Source organism: Camelina sativa, chromosome 18 (genome assembly GCF_000633955.1).
Source record: "Camelina sativa cultivar DH55 chromosome 18, Cs, whole genome shotgun sequence".
Taxonomy (NCBI): Eukaryota; Viridiplantae; Streptophyta; class Magnoliopsida; order Brassicales; family Brassicaceae; genus Camelina; species Camelina sativa.
The window spans coordinates 979,495-990,912 of NC_025702.1; the positions used below are offsets into that span (position 1 = coordinate 979,495).

The window sequence follows — 11,418 nt, forward strand, 5'->3', positions numbered from 1 at the left end:
GAAGACCAGGTCATACGGCTCTGAAGTGCTACAACAGGTTCGATAACACTTACCAGAGTTCTGATAACCAAGCCTTTGCTGCTCTGCAAGTTGATGATGAACAAGGAAGAGAGTGGATCACAGATTCAGGCTCCTCAGCTCATGTAACCCCTTCTACAACAACACTTCAGTCAGCAACAAGGTATGATGGTAATGATACAGTAATGGTAGCTGATGGAACCTACCTACCCATCACACATGTCGGTTCTACTACTTTGACATCACCAGCAGGTACAATTCCATTAAATGATATTTTAGTTTGTCCTGGAATTAAGAAGTCACTCTTGTCAGTATCTAAGCTTTGTGATGACTATCCCTGTGGAGTATTTTTGGATTCTAATAAGATATGCGTTATTGATCTAAACACTCAGAAAGTGGTGTCAAAGGGAAATCGGCGTAATGGTCTTTATGTGTTGGAGAATCATCAGTTTGCTACCCTCTTCTCTAATCGCCATTGTGTAGCTTCAGAAGCAACATGACATCATCGGCTTGGTCATTCAAACTTCAAGATTCTCCAACAACTCAAGAATAGCAAGGCAATTGAAGTAAATAAGAGCAGCACTACCCCAATTTGTGAACCTTGCCAGATGGGGAAAAGTTCAAAACTTCAGTTTTTTAATTCAGAGTCTCGTGTTTTGCACCCCTTAGTTCGAGTCCATTGTGATCTCTGGGGACCCTCACCAGTTGTATCGAGTCAAGATTTTAAATACTATGCAGTCTTTGTTGATGACTTCTCTCGCTATTCCAGGTTATATCCTCTGGATTTAAAGTCTGAATTCTACTAAGTGTTTGTTGCATTTCAAAAAATGGTGGAAAATCAGTTCAACACTAAGATTAAAGTGTTTCAGAGTGATGGAGGAGGAGAGTTCACCAATCATCAACTTAAACAACATTTTGCTAATACAGGAATCAGGCATCTTATCTCTTGCCCCTACACACCTCAACAAAATGGCATTGTTGAGCGTAAACATCGCCACATTGTAGAATTGGGTCTCTCTATGTTGTTTCACAGTCACACACCAATCAAATACTAGGTAGAAGCCTTCTATACCGCAAGTGTCATTGGTAACATGCTCCCATCAACAGTTCTGCAGAACCAAAGTCCACTTGAAGCTCTTCTCAATCAAAAACCAGAGTACTCCATGTTGCGAGTCTTTGGTGCAGCTTGCTATCCACACTTGAAACCACTGACACATCATAAATTTGAACCAAGGTCTCTCCAATGTGTGTTTCTCGGCTACAGTCCACAACACAAAGGCTATCGATGTCTTTATCCGCCAACAGGGAAGTTCTACATATCTCGACATATCGTTTTTGATGAAGACACCTTCCCATTTAAACAGCAGTATCAGTCTCTCTCACCAAGATACCAAACTCCTCTTCTTCGAGCATGGCAATCAGCGACTCCTTCACGACCTCAAGTCGTTGAGCCTCAACTCACTCGGGTCTTATCTCCACCTGCAACAACGGTCGCAGACAATGCTCTCCCTACATAATCTGTTTTGGATACAGAATCAGACAACAATGAGCTAGATTTGAATACAGAATCAGACAACAATGAGCCAATTGTTGAAGAAGTTCACCAAGACAACCTTCATCCTATGACTACGAGATCTAAGGCAGGAATTCACAAGCCAAACAGTCGGTATGTTCTCCTAACGTCCAAGTTTAGTATAGAAGAACCTAAGTCTATTACTGCTGCATTAAAACACTCTGGATGGAATCTAGCTGTTGATGATGAGATGACAACAATTAATATGCTACATAATTGGACTCTAGTCCCACCAGATGAAGAAATGAATGTTTTAGGTTGTAAATGGGTGTTTAAAACCAAAATGCGACATGATGGATCAGTTGACAAGCTGAAATCTAGGCTTGTGGCCAAAGGGTTTAACCAAGAAGAAGGCTTAGACTATCTAGAGACCTACAGTCCGGTAGTCAGGACAGCAACGATAAGGATGGTACTTGATGTAGCGACTGCAAAGGGTTGGAACATCAAACAACTTGATGTCTCCAACGCCTTTCTCCATGGAGAACTTGATGAACCAGTCTTCTTGTCACAACCACCATGCTTTGTTGATCCCAACCACCCAACATATGTGTGCAAATTGACAAAAGCCTTATACGACTTGAAGCAAGCACCCAGAGCATGGTTCAATACCTTCAGTAACTTCTTGATCGATTTTGGGTTTGTTTGCAGCAAGTCAGATCCATCACTATTCACCTACAGAAGAAATGGAGAGTCTTTGGTCCTTCTTCTATATGTCAATGACATACTCCTAACTGGGAGCACAAACTCACTGATCCAAGCTCTCATTGGTAGCCTTAACAACCGATTCTCCATGAAAGATCTAGGACCACCTCGATACTTTCTTGGCATTGAGATACAATCATACATTGGGGGCTTGTTTCTTCATCAAACGGCATATGCGAAGGACATTCTGCATCAAGCATCCATGTCCAACTGCAACTCCATGCCTACTCCTCTACTTGAACGTCTTGACAAGCTGAACATGGAGCCATTTCCAGAACCTACTTACTTCAGAAGTCTAGCGGGTAAACTTCAATACCTTACCATCACTAGACCTGATATACAATATGCTGTCAATTTTGTTTGTCAGAGAATGCACTCCCCAACTGTCACTGATTTTGGCCTCCTCAAGAGAATCTTACGATACCTGAAAGGAACTCTCAATCTCGGTCTTCACATCAAGAAGGATGCAGATATGTCGCTGACAACATATAGTGACAGTGACTACGGTGGCTGCAAACAAACTCGACGTTCTACAACAAGGTTCTGCACCTTTGTTGGACCAAACCTCATCTCTTGGTCAGCTAAAAGACAAGCTACGGTCTCTAATTCCTCCACCGAAGTAGAATACAGAGCATTAACAGCAACAACTCATGAAATCCAATGGCTTTCATTCTTGCTTCGTGATCTTGGCATAGCTCAACCAAAGGTGATAGACTCCTGGATGAGGATCTATTCCCAAGAACACACTTTGCAACGTCTTGAAGAGAGATGAAAAAAATGATGAAGAAGAATGGGTTGAAGATGCAGCGGAATGGAGAGATGAACGGCGGAGAAGGTGAAGAGGTTGAATTGCAGCGGATTGAAGGGGAGAATGAAGTGTACTTCTAAGAGAGATGGAGGTCACTTAGACTACAGGCTTGATTACAACTTATATATGACACACTAAGAAGTAAACAAGTTGAGAAGATACTACACACTTCTTAGATCAAACAAGTAAAAAGAAGGTTTTTGATTAAAATGTTTAATGAGAAACAAATGAGAACTACTTTGTCTTTTTATAGGAGAAGGGGACACGAAGTAGAAGAGAGGAATTAAAGGCCTAGGAAATCATGCAAGAGCTTTAACAAGGTCAAGCTCATGCATAATGTCTAGGAAATTACAAAGCAATAAATGCAAGTTTGAATAAAAGAGAAAAGATAGAAAATGGACCAAGACAAAGAGATGGGCCTTGGACCACGAATTGGGTTGGCAAAGGGGACTTAGAAAATGTTACTTAGGCCTCATTAAAAACCTTGTCAAGAAAACCCAATGGGACAAAACTTGACAAGGGAAAAAGAGTGCATAAGCAACACTTTACCCTTTACCGAACACCTTGAGCTGTGAGCATCATCCAAATGGTTTGAACCACATCTTCCTGCTTCTTGTCCAGCTCCTTGATTAGTCCATTGATAGCTTGGTTGAACCTCCTGGATCATGACCTTTTTAGAGGACCCACCGGAACGATCAACGCTTTCTCTGATGCTTCCTTTGATGCTTCCTCCGGTACAAGCTGCTCCTCCGGTGCTTCCTCTGGTTCAAGCTGCTCCTCCAATGATTCTTCCGGTTCAAGCTGCTCCTCATATCCATGTTCCTTGGTTGAGCTGTCCATGGTCTCATCAAAAGGCAACACCACTCCGTTGTGACAACCTCTTTGCAGTTTATCTCAGTGCCAACCCAGCTCTTCATAACCGTTCAAAACACTTTGATACAGATTATCACTACATCCGCGAGCAGGTTGCATTGGGACTAATCGAAATTATACATGTTCCGGTGTACCTGCAACTAGCTGACATTTTCACAAAGTCACTGCCAAAGCGAGACTTCAATCATCTTCGGCTCAAACTCGGTGTGGCTGGACCACCCACTCCAAGTTTGCGGGAGGGTGTGAGCAATACAGGTCCATTACCTCAAGCCCAATTGGAGAAGTCAGGCCCAATTGGAAAGTCCAAACAAAGCTGCAGAAGAAGACAAAACATATACCTGCAAAGGAAGAAACAAGGAAGATGAAGACTGTCTCAATTCAAAACGGATTTGATTCCCTCTCATCCAGAAAGAGTGACTAAGCATTGTATAGCTGTATAGCATATAGAAAAGTTGAGAGAGTTCTAGAGTGTTCTAAGAGTTGTATATAACTCTCACAATACTCATTTGTAAAGATCATCCAAGTTAATAATAATCTTAAAGTTTTACCACTTGGTTCTTGTTTCTTCAGATGCAATTGTAACTGGTTTTTGTTTTATCAATAAATTCTCATCACTCCAACAAAAAAAAAGAAATACTTTCATCGAAAACATTATTGCGTAGTGCGTACATACGATATCATGTTGGACGGACCGGAATGTTTTTATTTCTTTACAAAAAAAAAGCAGGAACACGACGGCGTATAAGAAAGAGTGTTAAAACGAACAATTAGGCCACTCGACATGAGCGTAGTGGTAAACCGTGACATGAGCCCTCTAAAAAAGGCCGTTGTGTTAGTCATCAAATCTCATGTCATAAACACAACCGTTCAATTCTCTGCTTTCATTTTATTATAAGTTTTGATCACAAAAGTAAATAAATTTGTTCATCAATCGATTCTCATTAAACTTTTCTTTCTAATTTCCCCAAAGAAAAAGAAAAAAAAAAATATGAAATTTTTACTTTATCTGATTGTTACGTTCTTTCTCCTCTTAAACGCTTTCTCAACCGCACAAACTCTGATTCGAGATTCTTGCAAGAAAGCTGCAGCTAAAAACCCAAAGTTCAAAAACGATATATGCGTCAAGTCTCTCGAGACGAATCCGCAGAGCAAAGCCGCAAAAGATCTCGCCGGATTAGTCGTGGCATCGACCAAAAACGCAGCGTCGAAAGCGACTAGCCTGAAAGGAACCGTTAACAAGATTCTCAAGGGGAAGAAAATGAACAAGATAAGTGAGATGCCGTTACGTGACTGCCTCCAGCTTTACACCGATGCTATTGATTCTTTAAACCAAGCTTTGGCTAGCATGAAATCACGCGATTACAACACTGTTGTCACGGTTCTGAGTGCTGCAATGGATGCACCAAGCACTTGCGAAACTGGATTCAAAGAAAGAAAAACGCCACAGAAATCTCCGGTTACCAAAGATAACGATACTTTGTATCAGATGATTCTGATTCCTTTATCTTTTACAAATATGTTGAAATGAAATTACTAAAATAATATTCATAATGTACCGTAGAGTAAGATTGCCTTGAATAAAGAGTACTTATCTTTATTTAGCAAAAAAAAGAGTACTTATCTTAAAAATTTCCAAATACACATTTTTGGACATGCATGCGTCAATAACCCAAACTAACTATGTATGTACACAATGTATCAAACCAAATGAATGTCTCTGAAGAGCTTATATTTTGCCAATCGCCTTATAGTCTCTTTACCCATGAGGGATTATGTACGTACATTACGAAGACAATTAAATCCAGAAGTACTTTTAATAGCATTTCTAAAAACAATCATCTAATGTTCTCATCTAAATACTAATCTTTAACGAATAGTGTTGGATATGGGTTTCACCCCTCCTTAGCAGGCCTCCAACCCGGCCCGTTCACGAAATAGTCAATCTAGCCTTTGTAAGTATTGAATGACCAGGTCATCCCTACCAGGCCGATTTAGCTTCTAGAAGGCCCAATAAGGACGGATAGCCCATTTAACGACAGTCCGCAAAGATGTCGGTCACCGACTTCACTCCAAGACAATACCACATCGATCTCGAGCCAGAGGGATGAAACGTCCCATCAACTATAAATACCGAGGGAGCAGCATGGAGAAGGGCATAAAATATTCGGAGGCAAGAATCTGGAGTTCGTCCAATTCTAGCTTTAAGTACTATTAGTCAAATTGAGAATACATAACTCTGTAATAGGCCGGTCAGCTTTTAAACAGACAACTTGTAATTCTACGATCTTTGACAATCTTGAATAAAGTCCTTTGTTTCGTCTTCTTTAATCATAACCATCGAGCTAGTGCAGTCACTCGTTCAACAAATAGCAAACATATATGCTTCATACATAGTCAAAATAGCGTATAACACTACACTAGCATGTGGATGGGTGGATACGACACTCTTAACAGATATTAGAAAATGACGCTAATTAAAGTTGACCTCATGACTCGCATAATATGAATGGTCTATACGTGATTTGATTACGCATATCACCGAAGTGATTTTTTTTCTTAAAAGATGGTGGTGTATGTGGCGAGACTTAAACATTGATTTGACTACGCATATCACGAATGTAAATTCTATGTACTTCACCGTAAGAAAGTTCAACAAGTAAACATGCTTGTAGTGAAAGCGATATGAAATAGTGATATATCAGTACTATGTGAATGAGGACAGAATATACAGAGAAGAGAGATATATCTAGAACTGCAAAACAAATCGACAAGAAATAGTTTGAAAGGAGATAAAAGGAAGCCAGTAAAACGACGGCGTATGAGAAAGAGTGTTAAAACGAATAATTAGGGAAACACGACAGTAAGCAGAGTGGTCAAGCGTGACATGAGCACTTCTAAAAAAAGCCATTGTGTTACTGTTAGTTATCATACCTCATATCATAAAATAACCATAAGATTATTTCTTTTATTGTACTATAAATTGGATCACAAAGTTTCAAATTCACTCATCAATCGATACTCAATATCATCTGTTTCCCTCATAAAAAAGAAGCTACAAATGAAGTTCTTGCTTTACCTTGTTATGTTCATTCTCCTCTTGAACGTTTTCGCAACTGCACAATCTCTGATTCGAGATTCTTGCAAGAAAGCTGCAGCGAAATATCCGAAACTCAAATACGAGTTCTGCGTCAAGTCTCTCGAAGAGCATCCGCAGAGCAAAACCGCAAAAAGTCTCGAAGGATTGGTCTTTGCATCGACCAAGAACGCTGTATCAAAAACGACAAGCTTGAAAGGACTGGCTAACAAGATTCTCAAGGAGAATAAATATGATGTGGAGAGGCCGCTACGTGATTGCCTCGAGCTTTACACCGGCGCAATTGATTCCTTAAACCAATCTTTAGACACCATTAAGTCGCGTGATTACAAAATCGCCACCATGCTTATGAGTGCTGCGATGGATGCAACGGGGAACTGCGAAACTGGATTCACAAAAAGAAAAAAGCCTGTGAAATCTCCGTTTACGAAAGAGAACGATGTCTTGTTTCACATGGTTCTGATTCCTTTAGCTTTTACAAATATGTTGGATATGAATTTACCAAAAGTGTTATAAATAGTACATAGATTAAAGGTAACAATATTAACAACGTACCTTAAGAGTAATCGGCTTACTCACTGTAGAAGCAACAATGGTCGTAGCTTTTTCAAAGTCTTGAATAAAGAGTTATCTACATAAACGCCATAAAAAGATCACATATGATTTAGATAAACCGAACACTTTCTGAAAGTGAATACCAATGCTGATTAATTTGGTGTTTTGCAAGACATTTCCAGTTATGATACAACAACCGGTATAAAAAAACAGATTAAATCCACAGTTTAACAAATCCAAACCACACCCGAAAAGGGAAAGAAACAGATTTAGTTTTCTAATCTTACGTTAGAAACCTGAATTAAAAACCGAAAAACCAATACCAAAACGATTACTCCACCCTCCATTCAGTTTTCAATTTCATAAACAGATTTTGAAACCGAAACAAAACCGGATAGGACATGGCTAATATGGCATCAAATCATACAAGCGTCATATATAAGAGTAAAAAGTCAAAACAGTTTCTGTTTTCCTTACATGCGTGCAATGTGAAGCCCATCATCGCTATCTTCATCTTCTTTATTCTTGTGATCATCATCATTGTCGCGGTTGTAGTTACTTGATGATCCCAACAAGAAAGGTTGATCCTTTAGAATTGAAACCTGATCCATCGGAATCGCATTTCTCTTATAGTTCCAAACCAACATTGATGTGTAATCCTGAGTCGAAACGAGTCCTTTCTCTCTAATAAACCTCTTTTGCTCTTCTAGCGTTTTTGGTTCATCGAGCGTTAGGTATTCTATCAAAAACTTCTCGTGCTCGGGCGTCCAATTACCAGGAAAAGGCGAGTAATCGGTTTCTGGAACTAGAGACATTCTTGTATAAACAAGTCCATCAACAGATTCAGCAAGACCCATTTTCAAGAGATTTTGATATTCTGGTGACAGACCTTTCTTCTCCTTCAAGGGAAGACTCAGATTTCTTCTACCATGCTTATACACTTTAGCTCTTGATCTAAGTTTATACTTTGCAGCATAAAGCTTAGCAAGTGAACCACGGATGATATAAGAACAAAAATTCACAATCTTCTTCCGGTTATCTGCAAATCGATACCACTCAGCAACCGTAGTCAAAAACTTATTCATCTGATTATTCGTATGAGCTTGAGTTGCGTGGAACATTCTAAAACAAGGTTGTGGATCCGGATCCCTATCTCCTTTAATAAAATTCAGCTTTCGAAACTGTTTAATGCATTGTTTCAAACTCGCTGTAACGGACAAAAGCGTCCCCACGCCTTTCTCGCTTATAATCTTCCCACCGGTCGCAGTATACCTCAGAGTCGGATAAACAACTCGGCGACACAAAACATGATCAAGAAACATTATACCTTTGGTTATATGTTCAATGGGGAGATTCTCATTGTCGAGTCTAAGCATATACTTCTGATCAACGAACTCAATCAGCTCTTTCCTTAACGTTGCAGCATCAGCTCGAGGCCCACGAACTCCAATTAAGATATGACCTCCATATCTAACATAATCCATTTTCCTCGTTTTGTCAGGACCGCTAGTGGGAACAAACTCTGGCCATGAGGTGTTTCCTTGATCTGCATCTCCTTCAGGGTTATTCCATATAACATCACTTTTCGAAGGACGGTAAAAGTCTTTCACTTTCGATTCCATCCAACGATCAAGCTCATCTAGACATACATTAACCAAAAGAGGACTAAGAATCCCACAATGTCCCCACTGAGGAGACTTCCCAGCTTCTTCAGGAGCAAAACCAAAGAAGGTCTCTAACCAATAAGGATCAGGCTTCGGCTCATCCTCAGCCAAAACACGTTTCTTCTGATATTTTCTCTTCTTAGTCTTCTTCTTCTCACCATCTTCCACTTTACTAGTGACAACAGGCGTAACCAGCGCTGATTTAATCAAATCAATAACTTTCTTATCTCTAACATCTCTCATCAAAGAACTAATCACAAACCCAACTTTCATCCCATCCAAAACAACACTCAAATCACCTTTAACATACCACAAATAACCCGCGAAGTTCCTCCGAATCACTCTCAAAACCGTATGCGCAGTTCTACCAGGCCTAAACGCAAACGACTTCTGCGAGAAGCGAGACTCGTAAATGGGTTCCAGAATCATCAACAGAACCTCCTGAACAATCCTATCCTGAAACGGAGTCGGTTGCGTCGTAGTCAAAATCGCTTTAATCTTCCTCTTAGACAAAGACTCGTACTCAGTTTTATCCCTAGGAGACTTGATATAGAAATCCAAACGAGCTCCCCATTTAAACCGATCATCAAGAACAGAGTTCCTCAAAGCTAACAAATTCTCTAAAGCTGATCTCTGAATCGAGCTACGAGGAACATAAGCACCTAACTCATCACAGCAAACTTTCTGATAAGCTAATACCCATAACTCGAATCTTCTAAGATACGAGGTCAAATTGGTGGCGGTTTTGTCAGGTTCTTTGAAATTCTCAAGCCACATCTGAGAACAGAGTGATACTCCATCTTCTTTCAATAGATTCGATGGATCATCCGGATCTGGAGCTTGTTGTTGTCGTCGTTGAGGTGCGAAGTAAGAGAGGTATCGGGAATTTGCGGAGCCGTTAGGGTTAGAAGTGAGTGGAGGGTTTGTGACGAAACAGTAGACGCTGGTATAATTAGAAGAAGGTTTGAGCCATTTTCGTGGACCCAAAATGGATAAGCTTCGACGCATTTTGGGTTTATGGCTAATTGAGTCTCTGAAAGAGAGGATCGTGTTAGATAGAATCAACGAGAAATCGAAAAACAATACGGAATCATAAATTGGAAAATCCAAGAGATAGAAGTTTCAAATTCGATCTTACATTAGATTGATGAAAGCTTCTTCTTCGTCTTCTTCGTCTTCAGGGAAATGGTGGAAACTGTAGTAACCCTCGTTAAACCCCAATCAAACCTTAGTTGTAGTTTTTGGTGAGGTTTGAGAGAGAAACCTGAAACGGACTAAGCTTAGATGTGGGAACCACGAGTTGGGCTTTTCATTATAGGCCCAATAAGTTTAGCCCTTGGTGACATGTCATCAATCAATTTGAATAACAATACTGGTTAAAAAAAAAGAATTTGAATATCATCAATCAATAGCAAATTCTGGGAAATGTAAAAAAAAAACAAAAAAAAAAAACAAATTTGGAACAATAAAACTTACAAATACAAGCCATTAGCAAAACATACATAATCAAGCATGTATGATGAACAAAAAAAGCAAATTTTATACTATGCTGCTTTTTTACGTGATAAGTTTTACATGGTTGTGTTTTGCTAATGGCTCTATTTGAAAGTTTTGTACTAAACACTTTTAACACATCAAGCTCCTTCAGTATCAGCAAGGCAAGAAAATTGTGATTCCACAACCCAAGTAGGTGGATGTTGTTCATGGTATTTTTAGAGAGAGTAAAAATTGGGTTTCTTTGCATAATCATCAACAACAACAAAAAAATACCACTTAAAAGAAGATAAAATAAACTTTTCTTTTGTTGAGGGTAATAGAAAAGATATTTACATCATAACAGCAAAACAAGAAATAACAAGAAGACATTTAAAGGTGTGTGTACAGAGTCGGCCCTCACGGATACATCTAATCATTAGAGAGTGTGCAGCTGCGTTAAAACTAAAGTAGTGAAATGAGATAGGAGCCTGTAGGGTGTGAAGATGGTGTGGAAGCAAAGTTATGTTGAGAATTCATGAGGGTTTTCAGCTAGAAACAAGATGAAGCAACCAAAGTTAGAATGACTAAAGTGGAGGTAATAAATCAAACAAATTTTATTAATTTATAAAGGTTTTAATTTACGAAGAGATTTTGT

General features: G+C 39.4%; 3 protein-coding genes across 4 annotated transcripts; 2 read left to right on the forward strand and 1 right to left on the reverse strand.

Annotated features, from left to right (window-relative positions):
* LOC104760206 (putative invertase inhibitor) lies at window positions 4,512-5,541 on the forward strand. The gene has a single exon (XM_010483091.1). It carries the CDS (start codon window positions 4,963-4,965, stop codon window positions 5,500-5,502), a length of 540 nt encoding a protein of 179 aa, XP_010481393.1. The 5' UTR covers window positions 4,512-4,962; the 3' UTR covers window positions 5,503-5,541.
* LOC104760208 (putative invertase inhibitor) lies at window positions 6,911-7,615 on the forward strand. The gene has a single exon (XM_010483095.2). It carries the CDS (start codon window positions 7,033-7,035, stop codon window positions 7,582-7,584), a length of 552 nt encoding a protein of 183 aa, XP_010481397.1. The 5' UTR covers window positions 6,911-7,032; the 3' UTR covers window positions 7,585-7,615.
* LOC104760207 (uncharacterized mitochondrial protein ymf11) lies at window positions 7,052-10,524 on the reverse strand. Of its 2 annotated transcripts, XM_010483093.2 has the most exons (4): window positions 10,426-10,524; window positions 8,101-10,320; window positions 7,624-7,699; window positions 7,052-7,453 (listed from the first exon to the last, which is right to left on the reverse strand). In XM_010483093.2, the coding sequence occupies exons 2-3, from the start codon at window positions 10,293-10,295 to the stop codon at window positions 7,696-7,698; spliced, it is 2,199 nt and encodes a 732-aa protein (XP_010481395.1). In that variant the 5' UTR covers window positions 10,296-10,320; window positions 10,426-10,524; the 3' UTR covers window positions 7,052-7,453; window positions 7,624-7,695. The 2 variants fall into 2 exon arrangements, with proteins under 2 accessions (XP_010481395.1, XP_010481396.1); XM_010483094.2 differs by lacking the exons at window positions 7,052-7,453; window positions 7,624-7,699 and having other exon boundaries at window positions 8,097-10,320.